At 41.0% G+C, this 20,704-nt stretch overlaps 1 protein-coding gene across 1 annotated transcript in view; it reads left to right on the top strand.

Annotated features, from left to right (window-relative positions):
* The window catches only part of CA10 (carbonic anhydrase 10), a gene marked incomplete at its 5' end in the record, with an annotated part of 526,301 nt that extends 516,872 nt beyond the window's left edge, over nucleotides 1-9,429 (top strand). The window contains 3 exons of the mRNA XM_081218905.1: nucleotides 4,000-4,154; nucleotides 7,176-7,350; nucleotides 8,864-9,429. Coding sequence (XP_081075031.1) covers nucleotides 4,000-4,154; nucleotides 7,176-7,350; nucleotides 8,864-8,886 — 353 coding nt within the window. The 3' untranslated portion in view covers nucleotides 8,887-9,429. The remainder of the gene's footprint in view (nucleotides 1-3,999; nucleotides 4,155-7,175; nucleotides 7,351-8,863) is intronic.
* Nucleotides 9,430-20,704: the final 11,275 nt, after the last annotated feature.

Raw genomic sequence — 20,704 nt, 5'->3', positions numbered from 1 at the left:
TACCCTGCTATGTGGGTTAAATCCATGAATGTAACCTCTTGCTCCTGGCCTTCCCCCTGATCCCAACACACACACACACACACACACACACACACACACACACACACACACAAAACTCTGTCCTCAAATACAGATGAAACACAGAGGCTAATTATAGTTTCAGATAAACATAAATGTTCTTTTTCTTTACTCTAGTCATGCCTGGAATGCCCCTCACTCTATGGTCTCCTTCCATCTCTCCTCCCCACCACCCCTAATAAAATAAAATACAATAATAGCAGACACAGACCTACTAGATAATGGACTTGAAGATACGGGGAGGGGGAAGGGTAAGCTGGGACAAAGTGAGAGAGTGACATGGACATATATACACTACCAAATGTAAAATAGATAGCTAGTGGGAAGCAGCCACATAGCACAGGGAGAACAGCTCAGTGCTTTGTGACCACCTAGAGGGGTGGGATAGGGAGTGTGGGAGGGAGGGAGACACAAGAGGGAAGAGATATAGGAACATATGTATATGTATAACTGATTCACTTTGTTATAAAGCAGAAACTAACACACCATTGTAAAACAATTATACTCTAATAAAAATATTTTTTAAAAATACAATAATAGGGCTTCCCTGGTGGCGCAGTGGTTGAGAGTCCGCCTGCTGATGCAGGGGACACGGGTTCGTGCCCCAGTCTGGGAGGATCCCATATGCCGCGGAGCGGCTAGGCCCATGATCCACAGCCGCTGAGCCTGTGCGTCTGGAGCCTGTGCTCCGCAACGGGAGAGGCCACAACAGTGAGAGGCCCGCATACCGCAAAAAAAAAAAAAAAAAAATACAATAATAGCAGCATGCTAGAGTACCCAATATGCTCTAAGTGCAAGCTTGGTTAAAAAAATCACATTGACCTTTAATAAAGATGTGCCAAATGCTTCCTTTTCTCATTCAGCATGTTAATCTTCAGGCCAAGCCACCATCAGAGGAAAGATCATTAAGTGCAAATTTGATCATGCTACTCCTCAGCTTAAAACATTTCCGTGGCTCCACATTGCCTACAGAATGAAGCCCTAACTCCCAACAGCACAGAGAAGGACCTTCTGGGTGTGGCCTGTACTGACCACCCCCCAGCCTTATTCCTCACAGCACCCCTTTCCCTGCATCTTACCCATGCACCAGCTGTCCTGAGTATGCGCTGCTCAGTGTCTTTAGCTTTCTTTACTGTGACCACCTACAGTGCCCTTGACAGCCACCCTTACCAGCCACACACTGATTACCTCCTGTTGTTCAAGATGCAGTTCAGGTCAGCTCCTCAATTAATCCTCTGCAGTCCCACCCACCCCCAGGCATAACTGACAGCCTCTCAATGTACCCAGTGCAGATATATATCACTATCTCTGTGGCTTCTTGCTGTATTCACTTACATTATGCCCTGCTTGCCTACACCTAGCTTAGTGCCTGACACATACTAGGGGCTTGAGAAATAGTTAGAGCCAAACGGTGGCTACTCAACATAAGCTTGTTGTGTTGACACCTGATCTAACTTCCAAAGACCATCACATCATTGTGTACTCTGAGCACCACAGTTCTGTCATGGAACCATCTGACTGCACAAGTCAGAGTACAGATACAGCCCAGCCATATTCCAATCACTATGTCTCTCTTGGGCTTGTCTTGATTCCCTGGTGTTTTGATAGAAAGGTAGAAACATTTAAATGGAAAGAGAAAAAAGTCCTTGCTCCTAGTGTTGGTCTCCTAATCCAGCTTGACCAACCTCTCTCATGGGCATTTTGTGGACAGAGCCCTGGAGAAGTTCAGTTACCTTATAAGGGTAGGCAGAGGCCAGGATGGACAGTTTAGGAGGAAGCAGGCTAACAGTGGTTTTACTTACATTGTTCCAAACCACTGGATCAGTTGACTTGTCCTTAACTCAGTTAGCAAGCAAAGGAGCTCTGAAATCCAAATTTCCTTGGCAAAGATGGCTCTTTCTTATCAGAGAAACTTGAGTGAGCAATTTCTGGAGGAAGAGATGGGGAAGGTAAAGGACTTTTGCCCAGGAAAATGGATTAACAGCATTAATGCTCAGGATAAGTAGGTACAGCCTGGGCCAAGATGCATTTATCATCAACACCCTGATATTAGGGTCAACATATTATATATATTTTTTGCAATTTGTTATCTGTCTCTTCAGCTAGAATGAGGGCAGGCATCTATTCTTGTTCACTGCTCTACCCCCAGAGGCTAATCCGGTGTCCAGCGCTAAGAGGTACCTAGTGAACATTTTTTGAATTAATGAATGACTTTGGTCTGGAAGTCAGGTGAGCTGGATTCCACTTTCCACTCTGCAGTTACCATCTAGCACTCTGACCTTGGGCAGGTCACTCTGCCTCTCTGATCTTGAGTTTCTTGTCAATGAAGATGTTATTATATGCCTGACCAATCTTACTAAGACAGTATGAAGTTCCAGCTGTATGTGAAAGTCCTTTTTTACCATTATACATACACAATACTGAATTTGAGAGATTATATCAACCACCAAAGAGTCAGTCCTTTCCCACTGGGACTTGAACACATGGATGAGAAAATGTATGTGAACCTAGGAGGACTGGAAGAGCAGGTCTTATCCCTCTGTCAGCCAGGCTTTGGGTCCCTGCCATGTGTTCTCCAGGCTCCCTGGGCCGGCCACAGTTGTGGACACTCAAGACTCCTGAAGACATAGATTAGAGATCACTGGGGTACAGGGAGCAATGGAAGCCATGAATGTAGATGGGCTTTGATGAGAATATAGACAGAAGGAAGAAAGAGCCTTGGACTGATCCTCGGGAAATGCCAACACTGAGAAAAGCAGGTAGAAAATAAGAATCCAGCAACAGAATCCTGGAAGGAATGGCCAGAAAAATAAGAGTCCCAAGTATGGTGTTTTAGAAGCCAACAGAAGAGAGAAAGAGTCTGCAGAAAGAAGGGAGGAAGGATCATAAGAAAAGGAGGAGAGAAGTTCACTGAAATTTATTGACATTTGAAAGCTCCAGTATATTATAATTTTATAAAAATACAACCAATGCATTGAATTTAAAAATCAGAATGAAATATACCAACATGTTAATGGCAATTGTTTTATATGATCAGAGTTATTATTTTCCTCTTTTTTTCCCATATAGTCTTATATGTACTTATGTTACTTTTATAATTGAAAAAGTATATTTAATAATAAAAGATATATGAGTGTGAATACCTCGAATAGGTATAAGACAAAGGGTTATCTGTATGGTCTTATGGAGAGGAGAGCCACAAAAATGAAATCAGTTGTTGAATTTAACAGTTGAATCTCATGGTAGGATTTGGTCTGACTTACTTTTCTAAAAATATTTTCTTAATGTTCTCTTAATTAAGCAATGTTAATAAATAAGAATGGTGACCAGGCAATGTTTTAACAGGTCCTAAAGCCTTTAACTGTGTATTTCATTATGACTATAATGTTATGGGCCCAGGTATCAGGGACCATAACCAAGGACTTGGCTCTTCCTATTGTCCTTGTGGTAGACCACATTACTGTTCACCAATATTCATTGTCTCATCCTATGGGAGGAATGTGCTTCCTTAAATCCCTAACATCAGCCTTGGCCATATGATTTCTTTGGCTATCAAAATGTTAGCAGCAGTGACATGTGCCAACATGTGCCAGTGTTTTAAGAGCCAACATATGTTCCACCATGCTTACTTTTCCTCCTATCATTGTGAATCACAGGGTCTAGACAGCAGCTGCTCTGATAGTCTGGGTCCCAGAGTATGGACAACAACGACATGAAGCAAGCTCTCAGCCAACATAGAATGGACGTGTATCTGAGCAAGAAATAGACCTTTTTTGTTTAAAGTGATTGTGATTTGGGAAACTGTTTGTTACTGTAGCCCATCTTGAGAGTTATAGTCTTCTGGAATCTGAAAAGAAAAAAGTTATCAGCAACATCAGCACTTTCTCAAGAAATCTAATTCTTAAGTCTTTTTTTCTCTAGATGATGCATATTTACTACAGGGACTTAATATAGAGGAACTATATCCAGAGACCTCTAGTTTCATTACTTATGATGGGTCAATGACTATCCCACCCTGCTATGAGACGGCAAGTTGGATAATAATGAACAAACCTGTCTATATAACCAGGATGCAGGTGAGCTTCTCTGTGGTCTTTTAGCTAATGGGAAAGATGATGTGAAGACTGGCTGGGTTTGTGGAGTGCCTATTGTATTAGTTTGCTAGGACTGTTTTAACAAAGTACCACAAATTTGGTGACTTAAGCAACAGAAACATATTGCCTCACAGTTCTGGAGGCTCTAAGTCCAAGATCAAGGTGTCTGCAGAGGTGTTTCCTTCTGAGGAAGTGAGGAAGAATATGTTCCATGCCTCTTCCCTGGTTTCTGGTGGTTTTCTGGCAAACCTTGGTGTTCCTTGGCTTGTAGGAGCATCACCTCAGTCTGTCTTCATCTTTATATGGTATTCTCTTAATGTCTGTGTCTCTTTGTCCACCACCCCCCACCACCACCCCATAATAAGGCCATCAGTCAAATGGGGTTACAACCTACCCCAATCAGTCATATTAGATTAGGGTCCAACCCAATAAGCTCATCTTAGCTAATTATATCTGTAATTACCCTATTTCCTAATTAGGTCACATTCTGAGGTACTGAGGGTTAGGACTTTAACTTTTTAATCTGGGGGTACACAATTCAGCTCATCACACTTATGTTTAAAGAATCAGCATCTGGGGTTTCCCTGGTGGCACAGTGGTTGAGAATCCGCCTGCCAATGCAGGGGACATGGGTTTGAGCCCTGGTCTGGGAAGATCCCACATGCTGCGGAGCAACTAGGCCTGTGAGCCACAACTACTGAGCCTGTGCGCCTGGAGCCTGTGCTCCGCAACAAGAGAGGCTGTGATAGTGAGAGGCCCGCACATCATGATGAATAGTGGCCCCCACTTGCCGCAACTAGAGAAAGCCCTCGCACAGAAACGAAGACCCAACAAAGCCATAAATAAATAAATAAATAAATAAATAAATATTTTTTAAAAATCAGCATCTGGAAAGGCTTAGCATGAATTAATTATAGATGCACCCTACCTGTTTGAGTGAGAAAAGACAGCAGGGTTAGATCCCAAAGTGTGCTCTACAACTCTAGTGCTCAAAAGGCAGAGCAAAATGGGGGGTTTGGTCAAATATGTTTGAAAAAGCTTTATCAGGGAACCCTCTTGCACTGTTAGTGGGAATGTAAATTGATACAGACACTATGGAGAACACTATGGAGATTCCTTAAAAAACTAAAAATAAAACTACCATATGACCCAGCAATCCCACTACTGGGCATATACCCTGAGAAAACCATAATTCAAAAAGAGTCATGTACCACAATATTCACTGCAGCACTATTTACAATAGCCAGGGCATGGAAGCAACCTAAGTGTCCATCAACAGATGAATGGATAAAGAAGATGTGGCACATATATACAATGGAATATTACTCATCCATAAAAAGAAATGAAATTGAGTTATTTGTAATGAGGTGGATGGACCTAGAGACTGTCATACAGAGTGAAGTAAGTCAGAAAGAGAAAAACAAATACTATATGCTAACACATATATATGGAATCTAAATGTTAAAAAAATGGTTCTGATGAACCTAGGGACAGGACAGGAATAAAGACTCAGACGTAGAGAATGGACTTGAGGACATGGGGAGGGGGAAGGGTAAGCTGGGTTGAAGCATTGACATATAGACACTACCAAATGTAAAATAGATAGCCAGTGGGAAGGAGCTGCATAGCACAGGGAGATCAGCTTGGTGCTTTGTGACCACCTAGAGGAGTGGGATAGGGATTGTGGGAGGGAGACACAAGAGGGAGGAGATATGGGGATATATGTATATGTATAGCTGATTCACTATACAGAAGAAACTAACATAACACTGTAAAGCAACTATACTCCAATAAAGATGTTAAAAAAATAAAAATAAAGTAGAAAGAAAAAAGAAATAAAAAGAGCTAAATTGATTTCATTTCTGGGAGGTTTCTCAGGGTCTTTAGAATGATATACATGTCAGTCTCCAAGAAGAGCCAATATGATATGTAGCATTTCATAAACATACTTGAATGTGGGATTTTTTAGAGCATCTCATAGTATTCCTAGTTGGGCTGTATTCCTAGTATTTCTCAGAACTGAATGGGAACTAGGAGATCTGGCCTCTGAGGCCAGCTTTAGTAATGGCTCCTTATGAGCTCCTAAGCCTGTTGCCCCACTTCTGTGAAGTGAATTCTCTTCTTTATAATGAGGGGGGTAAATTACATGAGTCTATTCTATGATTGCAAGGATCTATAAAAACTCAGAGGAAAGATAAGCAAAGGAAGCAAATCCAATCTCCTTTACAGGATATGTATTTACAACCCAACAGCAATTTGAACAATTTGAAGTACCTGATGCTGTCTGTATTTACTGGGACTCTTAGTGACTAGCAACCCCCCCCCCCCAGCTAACTTCAGCTTAGAAAAAGGATTTCTCCATGAGATACTGGGTCATCTTATGGAATTTAAGGTCAGAAATTGACATCAAGAAGTCACTGGAATCAGAACCCCAGAAGCCCTTTCTCTGTGTTCTCTCCTGCTCCCTCCTGCACCATAGCTTCGTTCTCCTCTACTGCCAGAGAGTCTTCTTTAGCTTCACAGTCCTGGGTGGAACATGGCTGCAAATATTTTAGCCCAGCTCCTGATCCTGATATTCACAGAAAAGGAACTGAATTAATCCAGCCTAGTTTAACTCTGACTCCTGGACCAATCACTGTAGTTTGAATAATACCTATGTGGGAGAATAATTCCCTGAATTACTGGACCCCAAGGTGTGATAGAAAGAAGCGACCCTGGAGAACACCCAGCTGGGTTTCCTCCTTTGACAGACAGTGTGTCATAGGACAGAAGAGAATCACTGACTTGTTCAGAGGCACACAGGAGCCAGGGAGCTTGAAGAAATGCTCCCTCCAAGCATGGAGGCATCAATGGGTTGTACCCACTAAACCCATGAATCAGGGTCTGTGGAGGCCTCAGGTGCCGTTTCCGACACAGCTGGCACTGCCCAGGTTGGCCACAGTCTACGTGGTCTTACTTTTTTCCTGGTACGGGTGGATCTCACAGCTGTTTCTCTCTCTTCAGATGCATTCCTTACGTCTGCTCAGCCAGAATCAACCATCTCAGATCTTTCTGAGCATGAGTGACAACTTCAGGCCTGTCCAGCCACTCAACAACCGCTGCATCCGCACCAACATCAACTTCAGTTTACAGGGGAAGGACTGTCCAAACAACCGGGCCCAGAAGCTTCAGTATAGAGGTGGGTTCAGTGGCTCAGAGGGAAGTGGAGACAGGCCAAGCCCAGTCTTCCTGCTCACATCTACTCTGAAACGTCAGGCACTATCTCCCATTAGAGGAGTCATGATTATTAAGTGACATTTACATGGTGCTTTTCTATTGAAAAAGTCTGTATTTCATAAACAGAGACAGAGATCAAATCTTTAAATCTCGTCTGGCTCAGGCAAGACAGCATTTTCATTTCCTTTTTACAGAAGAGCCCAGAGAGGCTGATTTTCCCAAAGTTACGTGTTAAAACAGGACAGATAGAAGCATTAGCGCTTTTAGTTATATACACAATAGACCCCTTTTCCCCTAGAAGGTGAGCAAATAATTCTGGATGCCAGGCCATTGGGACCCAATGAGGTGTGTGTCTGAATGCATCTGTTTCTAGTGCTATGGCCCTAGAAGTGACTATAGTTCCTACTAGAGGGGACATTCAAGATGCCTCCCGCCTCCCATAACCCTCTGGTCCACACCCAGCCCTCTCTCTTTCCTTCTACACACTAAGTACCTATTGATCATTGTCATGAACTCTCAACATGGAAAGGAAGGTGGAGGAAAGACAGTGTCGTGGAGATGCCCCCAACCAGGAGTTAGGACACCCAAGTTGCTGCCATGGCTCTGACACTAACAAGCCATACACACTCAACCAAATCATTTAACCCCCGGGCTCTGGCTGTGTCTGAGAGAGAAAATTAAAGACAGAAATGTGGAGGAAGGTGGAGAGATAAAGTGGAGGGTAGAGGTGGTAGCTGCTTCTAAAGCTGCCTGGTAACACCCATAGTCCCTATATTTAGGCAGCACATTATTGTTTCAAAAGGGCTTCCCTATCCAGGCTCTCATGTGCTCCTCACAACAGTCATGAAGTAGATGGAATAGGCAAACACCCAGAGTGCCAACTTTTTCTGCAAAGGGCCAGATGGTAAATACAGGCTTTGTGAATCATAGGGTCTCTGCCGCACTCTGATGTTTTAGGGTGAAAGCAGCCATAGATAATATGTAAATAAATGGTTGTAGCTGTTTTCCAATAAAACTTTATTTACAAAAGCAGTTCACATCTGGATTTGGCCTGCAGGCTGTCATTTGCCCACCACTGGTCTAAAGCAACACCATCCACTACAGCTTTCTGAAACGATGGAAATGTTCTGTGTCTGCATTGTCCAATAGGGTAGCTACTAGCCACATGTGGCTATTGAATGTCTGAAGTGTGGATAGTGTGACAACGCAACTAAGTTTTCAATTTTATTTAGTTTAATTAATTTAGATTTATATTAGCCACATGTAGCTAGTGACAACCCTATTGGATAGCTCAGGCCTAGAGGTTCATAAGAAAGTGGAGAGGATAGTTGGGATACATACAAGTAAGCAGACATTTAGAAAACTATCCCTTCCCCTTTGGAGTAAGCCCCCCAAACTGTGTGTAAATTAATCCAATTATGCCTGGTTTTGTGTTGTTTGTGTGTTTTGTTTTGTTTTTCTCTCTCTTTTTCCAGTAAATGAATGGCTCCTCAAATAGGAAAGTAAGCCAAGAAGAATCCCACCTCAGTGAAATGCTACAACTGTGAACTGACGTAACCTAAACTGTCCCCTTCTTTCTTCTCTTTCCTTCCCTCCCTGAAGCCTCATTCACTCTTTGGATTGGCCCTTTCTTCATGAAAATTGTCTGCAAAACCTTGGCAGAGGAATATATCTCTTATACACACTCACAAATACACACACAAGCACTCACACACACATACACACACATGCAAATATATCTACACACATACACACTCACACAGCCCCCAAGATGGGAAGTTAAATTTTAGAAACAAAAGGCTCATTCATAAGGGGTCTTAGAAGAAAATAACCAATTAACCTGATTACAATTTTGATACTGTTTTCCGAAACAAATAAATCTACCCAATGAGAATTATCAGCCTTGTATATTACAAAATTCTTCCAAAAGAGAGAGAGGAGAAAGCACAGCTCTGACGGCATCAAGTGGACTTCTGTTCTTTTCATCAAGTAATCTCAAATAGTGTCCTAGAATCCTTTATGGGTGCTGGTGACAGGTGAGCCAAGACAAAGTTGGCCAAGGACACATTTCTAGATTGTGATTCTTCTGTTTACTCAACAATTTACAAAGAAAAAAGGACAGACATTGAATAGATACACATTGTGTATATATATATCACCACAGACTATTAAAAAATGGAATTATTAACGCTCTTTGTCATGTATGTGTAGTAGGATTTGCCAAGATCAGATTGATCCATTTGTTGTTTCTTATTTTCCAAAGGTCATACATTGTGTTTGGTTATTGTTAACAGCTCAATAAATGTGTTTAACAAGTTAATTTCATTTTTCTGGCTTTGGTCTATTCTCCTTCCTTGCAGGCTAAGCCCTGGCTCCATGCAACTGCATTCTTTGGTTTCATTTGTTCCTTCATCTACGTGTTTTGCTCATTTGCAGCCAGTTTTTACTGAGTTTGTGGCAATGGGAATGCATTTGCTAAGCAAGTATAACTTTAACTCCACTCCATGGCTCGATCATTCATATGAGGTGAGGTTCAGCCTGAGATAGTAGGCGACAGATTTCTTGCATTTAAAAACTGCCACCGCCCACCCCACCGCACCCCCGTGATGCTCCCTTGAAGGAATGCACTTTGTCTTGTAAATTATTGGGAAAGGGGTGTCTTTTCTCTCCAGGTGCAGCTGGATCTCACGAAGTACAAAGGAATGCCTTTCTTTTCTTGTTTATAATGGTCACTCACTGTGTTTGGTTACTGTCAAGAAATCAATAAATGTGTGTAACAAGTTATCCAGTACCGTGTCTGAGTTTATTGAGGAGGAGGACACTCCCTGCTGAAGCCATTGAGTTCTGCTGTGTCCACAAGCAATTTCATTATGGCCAGCAGGGAAGCCAGAGCCTCCAGAACAGCCTGTCTTGTCATTCCCAGAGCCAGGTAATTAATACCCTGTTGAGAAAACATATAGGCTTAGCTTCTGGAAGGGAAGACGTGGCTGTTCATTCAGTGGCCAAATTACAAAGAACTTTCATCTTTCCTTTCTGTTACAGCTCCAGAAAGTGGGAAAGCACAGGCATGTAGGGTCTGTGCAAATGGGAACATCCACAAATATGTCAAAAACTTCAGCAAGTGGCTAGGTTTATTGATGATGAAAAAAAAAAAAACATTAAAAAAAATCAAACAGCCAGATATTTCATATTTGAAACAATACACTTAATTGGATTTTTCCCACTTTTTGCACCAAAATTAGTTAGATGATGGCCTTAGCAATGATGACATATGACTCTGTTTCTGAGCAATCATATTTTTCCAGAAAACCAGATCTGTCTGCAAAGATTTAGGATGGTCAGGTGGCAGTCTTTCTTTGTATGGCTTGCTGCTTCCTCTCTAGGTCAGAATCTTCTTTAGCCTACAAGGGCAGGTAATGATGTAGTGTGTCAACTGGCCTGGCTTCAAATTGTCACTGTACCACTTACCTGCTTGCTGTGTGATCTTAGGTAAGTTGCTTTACTTATCTGATCTGTAAATTGGCGATGCTAATAACTGCTTCTGTGAACTATGAGGCTTAAATGCTATATAGCTACTTAAAGCAGCTAGCACAATACCTGCAATGATTGTTCTATAAAGACTGACTATAGAGCACGTGCATTGCCTATGTAGTAGAGGTTTTCCTAGACCAGACCATACCTTCCCCTCCAGGGAGGGGTTAGCATCTATCGCAAAGTGGGCATCAAATTAATACCAAATGGAGGAGACAGGAGGAAGCCCTGAGTGACTGGGTGGGACGTGGGGGGAGTGAGGGGGGAGGAGAAGTGGAGGCCGGATAGGACCAGTGTCCCTGAGGGGTGGCTGAGAGTGGGGAAGTGTTCCCATATCTGGAGGGACCCTCGGGTGCTTGGAAGATAGGGGAATGCACCTAGTGTTTCCCCCACCCACTCAGGCTCCGGGAAGCCTGCTGGGCTCCTGGGCCTGGTCCTCAATTCTCTGGGACCCCCTCCAACCTTGTGGGTCCTAGGGGCGTGAGAGGGAGGGAGGATGGGGGAAGAGGAGAAGAGGCAGACAGAGGGGGAGGGGACCCTCCAGGACCGGAGAATCAGGAGAGGCACAGCAGGTGTTTCCCCCACCCACATGGCCTCAGGAAGCCTGCTGGTATCCTGTCCTCCAAGGCCCGCCTCCACGCCATGTTGGTCCTAGGGGTGTAGGAGGGAGGCAGGGGCACTAGAGGAGAGCTGGATGCGGGGAGGGGGTGTTCCCTCCGGGATCGGAGGATCAGGGGAGGCATGGAGGGAATTTCCCCCGCCCACTCAGGCCCAGTGAGCCTGCTGCAGTCCTGGACCTGGTCCTCTGACCTCCAAGCACAGAGGCACTCCTGGGACACTCCTGCTGCACTGAGCCTAAGCCCAACACCCACCCCCTACCCAGGGCTTTTCTGGCCCTGTGAGGCCTAAGCATAGTTCTCTCCCACCGCCTAAACCCAGCCCCTGCCTAAGCCCCACCTCTCACAGCCAAGGCTTTATCCAGCTTTATTTTCCTGAATTTTATTTCATTTATTTATTTTATACAGCAGGTTCTTATTAGTCATCCATTTTATACACATCAGTGTATACATGTCAATCCCAATCTCCCAATTCATCACACCACCACCCCAACCCCTACCGCTTTCCCCCCTTGGTGTCCGTGTGTTCTCTACATCTATGTCTCAATTTCTGCCCTGCAAACCAGTTCATCTGACCATTTTTCTAGGTTCCACATATATGCGTTAATATATGATATTTGTTTTTCTCTTTCTGACTTACTTCACTCTGTATGACAGTCTTTAAATCCATCCACATCTCTACAAATGACCTAATTTTGTTCCTTTCTTGGCTGAGTAATATTCCATTGTATATATGTACCACATCTTCTTTACCCATTCATCTGTCAATGGACATTTAGGTTGCCTCCATGACCTGGCTATTGTAATTAGTGCTGCAATGAACATTGGGTTGCATGTGTCTTTTTGAATTATGGTTTTCTCTGGGTATATGCCCAGTAGTGGGATTTCTGGGTCGTATGGTAATTCCATTTTTACTTTGCTAAGGAACCTCCATACTGTTCTCCATAATGGCTGCATCAATTTACATTCCCACCAACAGTGCAAGAGGGTTCCCTTTTCTCCACACCCTCTCCAGCATTTGTTGTTTGTAGATTTTTTGATGATGCCCATTCTAACTGATGTGAGATGATACGTCGTTGTAGTTTTGATTTGCATTTCTCTAATAACTCGTGATATTGAGCAGCTTTTCATGTGCTTCTTGGCCATCTGTATGTATTTTTTTGGAGAAATGTCTATATAGGTCTTCTGCCCATTTTTGGACAGAGTTGTTTGTTTGTTTAATATTGAGCTGCATGAGCTGTTTATATATTTGGGAGATAAATCCTTTGTTAATTGATTCATTTGCATATATTTTCTCCCATTTTGAGGGTGGTCTTTTCGTCTTGTTTATGGTTTCCTTTGCTGTGCAAACACTTTTAAGTTTCATTATTTCCCATTTGTTTATTTTTGTTTTTATTTCCATTACTCTAGGAGATGGATCAATAAAGATCTTGCTGTGATTTATGTCATAGAGTGCTCTTCCTATGTTTTCCTCTAAGAGTTTTGTAATGTCTGGCCTTACACTTAAGTCTTTAAACTATTTTGAGTTTATTTTTGTATACTGTGTTAGGAAATGTTCTAGTTTTATTCTTTTACATGTAACTGTCCAGTTTTCCCAGCACCAGTTATTGAAGAGGCCATCTTTTCTCCATTGTATATTCTTGCCTCCTTTATCAGAGATAAGGGGACCATATGTGTGTGGGTTTATCTCTGAGCTTTCTATCCTGTTCCATTGATCTAGATTTCTGTTTTTGTTCCAGTACCAAACTGTCTTGATTACTGTAGCTTTATACTACAGTCTGAAGTCATAAGCCTGACTCCTCCAGCTCCGTTTTTCTTTCTCAAGGTTGCTTTGGTTCTTCAGGGTCTTTTGTGCTTCCATATAAATTGTGAAATTTTTTGTACTAGTTCTCTGAAAAAGGCCCTCTTCTTTACAATTGTGGTTCTGTTTTACCTGCCAGTTGTTGTTTCATCTATATTTTTTATTTTTTATTCTTTCTAACATATCTGTTAGTTTTCTAATCTTATTTTATTTTTTACTCTTTGTTATTGTTCTGTTCCTCTTTTATTCTTTTTCTTTTCTTTTTTTCCTGCCACCTCATGCTGCTTGAGAGATCTTGGTTCATGAGCCAGTGGTCGGACCAGAGCTCCTGCAGTGGGAACACTGAGTCCGAACCACTGGGTTACCAGATAACCTCAGGGAGTATTCATCAGCATGAGGTCTCTCAGAGGTACTTATCTCAGCACCAAGACCCACCTCTACACAACAACCTACAAACTCCAGTGCTGGAAGCCTCAGGCCAAACAACCAGTAAGACAGGAACACAATACCACGCATCAAAAAAAAAAAAAAAAAGACAACAAAAAATTATGTCACAGATGAAGGAGCAAGATAAAAACCTACAAGACCAAATAAAGGAACAGGAAATAGGTAACCTACCCGAAAAAGAATTCAGAGTAATGACAGTAAAGATGAACCATAATCTTGGAAACAGAATGGAGGCACAGATTGTGAAAATATATGAAATGTTTAACAAAGATCTAGAAGAAATAAGGAACAAACAGAGATGAGCAACACAATAACTGAAATGAAAAATACACTAGAAGGAATCAATAACAGAATAAATGAGGCAGAAGAACAAATAAGTGAGCTGGAAGATAAAATGGTAGAAATAACTGCCAAGGAGAAGAATAAAGGAAAAAGAATGAAAAGAATTGAAGACAATCTTAGAAACCTCTGGGACAACACTAAACATACCAACTTTGAATTATAGGGGCTCCAGAAGGAGAAGACAAAAAGAGAGAATCTGAGAAAATATTTGAAGAGATTATACTGGAATACTTCCCTAATATGGGAAAGGAAATAGTCACCAAAGTCCAGGAAGTGCAGAGAGTCTCATACAGGATAAACCCTAGGAGAAACACACCAAGACACAGACTAATCAAACTGACAAAAATTAAATTCAAAGAAAAAATATTAAAAGCATCAAGGGAAACACAAAAAATAACATAAAAAAGAATCCCCATAAGGTTATCAGCTGATTTTTTAGCAAAAACTCTGCAGACTAGAATGGAGTGGCAGGACATATTTAAAGTGATAAAAGGGAAAAACCTACAACCCAGATTACTCTACACAGCAAGGATCTCATTCAACAGAGAAATCAAAAGCTTTTCAGACAAGCATAAGCTAAGAGAATTCAGCACCACCAAACCACCTTTACAACAAATGCTAAAGGAACTTCTCTAGGTGGAAAACAAAGGAGAAGGAAAAGACCCACAAAAACAAACCCAAAACAATTTAAAAAATGGTAATAGGAACATATATATTGATAATAACCTTGAATGTAAATGGATTAAATGATTTAAACAAAATACACAGGCTGGCTGAATGGATACAAAAACAAGACTTATATATGTGCTGTCTACAAGAGACCCACTTCAGACCTAGGGACACAAACAGACTGAAAGTGAAGGGATGGAAAAAGCTTTCCATGCAAATGGAAACCAAAAGAAAGCTGGAGTAGCACTACTCATATCAGATAAAATAGACTTTAAAATAAAGGCTTTTACAACAGATAAGGAAAGACACTACATAATGATCAAGGCATCAATCCAAGAAGAAGATATAACAATTATAAATATTTATGCACCGAATAGAGGAGTGCCTCAATACATAAGGCAAATGCTTACTGCCATAAAAGGGGAAATCAACAGTAACACAATAATAGTGAGGAATTTTTACCCCTGCCTTACACCAATGGACAGATCATCCAGACAGAAAATAAATAAGGAAACACAAGCTTTAAACGACACAATAGGCCAGATAGATTTAATTGATATTTAGAGGACATTCCTCCTGAAAGTGGCAGAATACACTTCCCAAATGCACATGGAACAGTCTCAAGGATAGATCATATCTTGGGTCACAATTAAACCATAGGAAAACTTAAGAAAATTGAAATCATAACAAGGATCTTTTCTGACCACAGTGCTATGAGATTGGAAATCAATTACAGGGAAACAACTGTAAAAAACACAAATGCATGGAGGCTAAACAGTGCACTACTAAATAACCAAGAGACCACTGAAGAAATCAAAGAAGGAATAAAAAATACAAAGAAACAAATGACAATGAAAACAAAACAACCTAAATGCTATGGGACACAGCAAAGGCAGTTCTAAGAGGGAAGTTTACAGCAATTCAATCGCACCTCAAGAAACAAGAAAACTCACAAATAAACAATCTAACCTTACACCTAAAGCAACTACAGAAAGACAAACAAAGAAAACCCGAAGTCAGTAGAAGGAAAGAAATCATAAAGATCAGAGCAGAACTAAATGAAATAGAAATGAAGAAAACAATAGCAAAGATCAATAAAACTAAAAGTTGGTTCTTTGAGAAGGTAGACAAAATTGATAAACCTTTAGCCAGATTCATCAAGAAAAAAAGGGAGAGGATGCAAATCAATAAAATTAGAAATGAAAAAAGAGAAGTTACAATTGACACCTCAGAAATACAAAGGATTAAAAGAGACTACTACAAACAACTATATGCCAATAAAACAGATAACCACGATGAAATGGACAAATTCTTGGAAAGGTACAATTTTCCAAGACTGAACAAGGGAGAATTAGAAAATATAAACAGACCTATCAGAAGTAATGACATTGAAACTGTAATTTAAAATCTTCAAATAAACAAAAGTCCAGGACCAGATGACTTCACAGGCAAATTCTATCAAACATTTAGAGAAGAGGTAACACATATCCTCCTAAAACTCTTCCAAAAAATTGCAGAGGTACACTCCCAAATTCTTTCTAATAAGTCACCATCACCCTGGTACAAAAACTAGGCAAAGGTATCACAAAAAGGAAGATTACAGACCAATAACACTGATGAACATAAATGCAAAAATCCTGAGCAAAATACTAGCAAACAGAATCCAACAGCACATTAAAAGGATCATACACCATGATCAACTTGGATTTATCCCAGGAATGCAAGGATTCTTCAGTATAAGAAAATCAATCAGTGTGATACACCATATTAACAAATTAAGGAATAAAAACCATATGATCCCCTCAATAGATGCAGAAAAAGCTTTTGACAAAATTCAACACCAATTTATGATAAAAACTCTCCAGAATGTGGGCATAGAAGGAAACTACCTCAACATAATAAAGGCCATATACAACAACTCCACAGAAAACATCATACTCAATGGTGAAAAACTGAAAAGATTTCCATGAACATCAGGAACAAGACAAGGATGACCACTCTCGCCACTCTTATACAAAATAGTTTTGGAAGTCCTAGCCAGAGTAATCAGGGAACAAAAAGAAATAAAACGTATACAAATTGGAAAAGAAGAACTAAAACTGTCACTGTTTGCAGGTGACATGATACTGTATATGGAAAATACTAAAAATGCCACTAGAAATCTCCTAGAATTAATCAATGATTTTGGTAAGATTTCATGATACAAAATTAATACACAGAAATCTCTGGCATTCCTATGCACCACCAACAAAAAATCAGAAAAAGAAATTAAGGAAACAGCCTTATTTACCATCGCAACAAAAAGAATAAAATACCTAGGAATAAACCTGCCTACGGAGGCAAAAGATTGTACTCAGAAAACTATAAAACACTGATGAAAGAAATCAAAGATGAGATAAACAGATGGAGAAATACACCATGTTCTTGGATTGGAAGAATCAATATTGTGAAAATGATTATACTCTGCAAAGCAATCTACAGATTCAATGCAATCCCTATCAAACTATCAATGGCATTCTTCACAGAATCAGAACAAAAACATTTACAATTTGTATGGAAACACACAAGACCCTGAATAGCCAAACAATCTTGAGAAAGAAAAGCAGAATGGGAGGAATCAGGCTCCCTGGCTTCAGACTATACTACAAAGCTACAGTAATCAAAACAGGATGCTACTGGCACAAAACCAGAAATATAGATCAATGGAACAGGCTAGAAAGCTCAGAGATAAACCTATGCACATATGGTCACCTAATTTATAACAAAGGAGGCAAGGACATACAATGGAGGAAAGACAGCCTTTTCAATAAATGGTGCTGGGAAAACTGGACAGCTACATATAAAAGAATGAAATTAGAATATTACCTAACACCATACACAGAAATAAACTCCAAATGGATTAAAGTCTTAAATGTAAGACTGGACATTATAAAACTCTTAGAGGAAAACATAAGAGGAACACTCTTCAACATAAACCACAGCAAGATCTTTTTTAACCTACCTCCTAGAGTGATAAAAATAAAAATAAACAAAAGGGACCTAAAGAAACTTAAGAGCTTTTGCACAGCAAAGGAAACCATAAACAAAATGAAACGGCAACCCTCAAAATGGGAGAAACTATTTTCAAATGAAGCAATGGACAAAGGATTACTCTCCAAAATTTACAAACAGCACATGGAGCTCAATATAAAAAAAAAAAAAAAAAAAAACAACCCAATTAAAAAATGAGCAGAAGACCTAAATAGACATTTCACCAAAGAAGACATACAGATGGCCAAGAGGCACATGAAAAGATGCTCAACATCACTAATTATTAGAGAAATACAAATCAAAACTACAGTGAGGTATCACCTCACACCAGTCGGAATGGCCATCATCAAAAAATCTACAAACAATAAATGCCAGAGAGGGTGTGGAGAAAAGGGAACACTCTTGCACTATTGGTGGGAATGTAAATTGATGCAGCCACTATGGAGAACAATATGGAGGTTCCTTAAAAAACTAAAAATAGAACTACCATATAACCCAGCAACCCCACTCCTGGGCATATACCCTGCAAAAACCATAATTCAACGGGACACGTGTACCCCAATGTTCATTGCAGCACTATTTACAATAGCCAGGACATGGAAACAACCTAAATGTCCAATGATAGATGAATAGCTAAAGAAGATGTGGTACATATATACAATTGAATATTACTCAGCCATATAAAGGAAGAAAACTGGGTCATTTGTACAGTTGTGGATGGACCTAGAGTCTGTCATACAGAGTGAAGTAAGTCAGAAGGAGAAAAAAATATATTGTATATTAATGCATATATGTGGAATCTAGAAAAATGGTACAGATGAACCTATTTGTAGGGCAGGAATATAGAGACATAGACATAGAGAACAAACATGTGGACACGGTGGGGAAGGGGAGGGTTGGACAAATTGGGAGATTAGGTTTGACATAAATACACGACCATGTGTAAAACAGATAGCTAGCGGGAACCTGCTTATAGAACAGGAGCTCAGCTCGGTGCTCTGTGATGTCCTAGATGGGTGGAATGGTGGGAGTGAGAGGGAGGTCAAAAAGGGAGGCAATATAGGTATACATAGAGCTGATTCACTTCATTGTACAGCAGAAAGTAACACAATGTTGTAAAGCAATTTTACTCCAATAAAAAATAAAAAGTAATGCCAAATGATAGCAATAGATACCCAACAGGGAGCACATAGGTAAATACCTAAAGTATGTCAGGGCAAAAAGGAAAGAGCACCAATGAGAAAGGAAGACAAGTGGCTGGGCTTCTAGGCCTTGTTCTGTTACTAGCATCTTCTGCGACTGTGGGCAAGTCAACTGCCCTCCCTGGAACAGTGTCCTTATCCATAAGTGACTTGGATAAAATGACATCTCACAGACTCTCTATCATTCCCTCATTCTGTCTCTCTTCAGTTCTCAGCCCAGGGAAGACAAAGGGAAACCAAGCTCTCACCTTTTGGGGTCCCTGGCCACAGGCGGAATTTCACCCTGGCCAAAGAGAACTCGAAATAGAGTGAACTAGCCTACCTCCCACCTCCTGGGCCCATCTGAAATGTCCTTTCTCCCACTCACTGGGTTTCCTAAACAATAAAATGGAAATTGGAGAACTTTGTCTTCAAACCACATAGAAGTAATAAAGATTAGCTGGATTTACACCACTCTAAAAAATAAAGAAGTTTTAAAAAGCACCAAAAGCCCCCCGACAATTGGCCTGGTGAAGTCATCAAGGAATAAAAATACATTCTTACAATTTGGGTCCATGGTGCTCAGGAAGGGCAGGCAGCAGTGCTGCTGTGCTCTGCTGTGTGTGGAGGCCGGCTGGCTTTGCCCATTAGAGCCACAGACTTATATGCACATCCCTTCCCCCGAGGAGGATAACTAGACATTGCAAGAAAATATGTGCTGAGACTCAGTTCCCTCTTTAGCAGAATAGGGGAGGGAGGTAAATATACACAGAGAGAGTTCTGGGCAAATTGTATGAGAAAAAGAGAAGTCATAGTGTGGAGATCAACAACTCCCCTCTCAAGGACATATTTTGTGGTTTCCAAGACAATTTAGGGCCTTGTTCCCACTTCCCTCAGTAGAAGTTGGATGTCCATGGTGATGTCAGAACAAACACACCTCACTGCACCACTTGTGTCTGGAATGTGAGAGTCATTTGGCGTTTGGGCAGGAGCACAGTCTTAAAGCATGGCCCATAGCCACCCACACCAGGCTGAAGGGTCTGACTGAGGACTATCAATTAACATGCCAACACCTCTGGGGGAGCCCTTACCCCACTGGACCCCAGAGCACTTATAGTTGACAAGAGTATCCTAGTTTTCTTGTTCCAGAAAGCCTAAAAGCGGGATCTCTAGGAGCAGAAACTCACTTTAACATCATTCACCAATTAGCACAACTGACCACAAGGAAAGGTCTGTCAAGACCTCAGCCAAGAACGTATTAATAAAATCCACCATGGGTTACACATTTCCTGTGGGTCAAGCTCTATGCTAAGCAACTTACAAATATCATCTTATTTCACCCACGCAACAACCCATAAGGTAATCACCATTGCTATGTTATAAATGCAGAAACTACTTCTTAAAGATTGAGGAACCTGCTCAGGGTCACGTAGCTCTTAAGTGGTAAAGCCAGACCCAGCTCTTCTAAGCCAATGGTTCTCAAAGTGTGGCCCTGACTATTGGCATCAGTGGGAAGCTGTAGAGAAATGCAAATTCTTAGATGGCCCCACAGGCCTACAGTCACTCTGAGAGTGGGGCCAGCCATCTGTGTTTGAACAAGCTCTCCAAGTGATTCTGATGCACACTCAAATGTGAAAACCACTGTAAATAAAATGCTCATTCCCACTAGCTCCTCCCAAACTTTGCTACACATTAGAC

The sequence above is a fragment of the Mesoplodon bidens genome (genome assembly GCF_964165515.1).
Source record: "Mesoplodon bidens genome assembly, chromosome: 19".
In the NCBI taxonomy this organism is placed as follows: domain Eukaryota; kingdom Metazoa; phylum Chordata; class Mammalia; order Artiodactyla; family Ziphiidae; genus Mesoplodon; species Mesoplodon bidens.
This window is presented reverse-complemented; position numbering and strand designations above follow the sequence as displayed.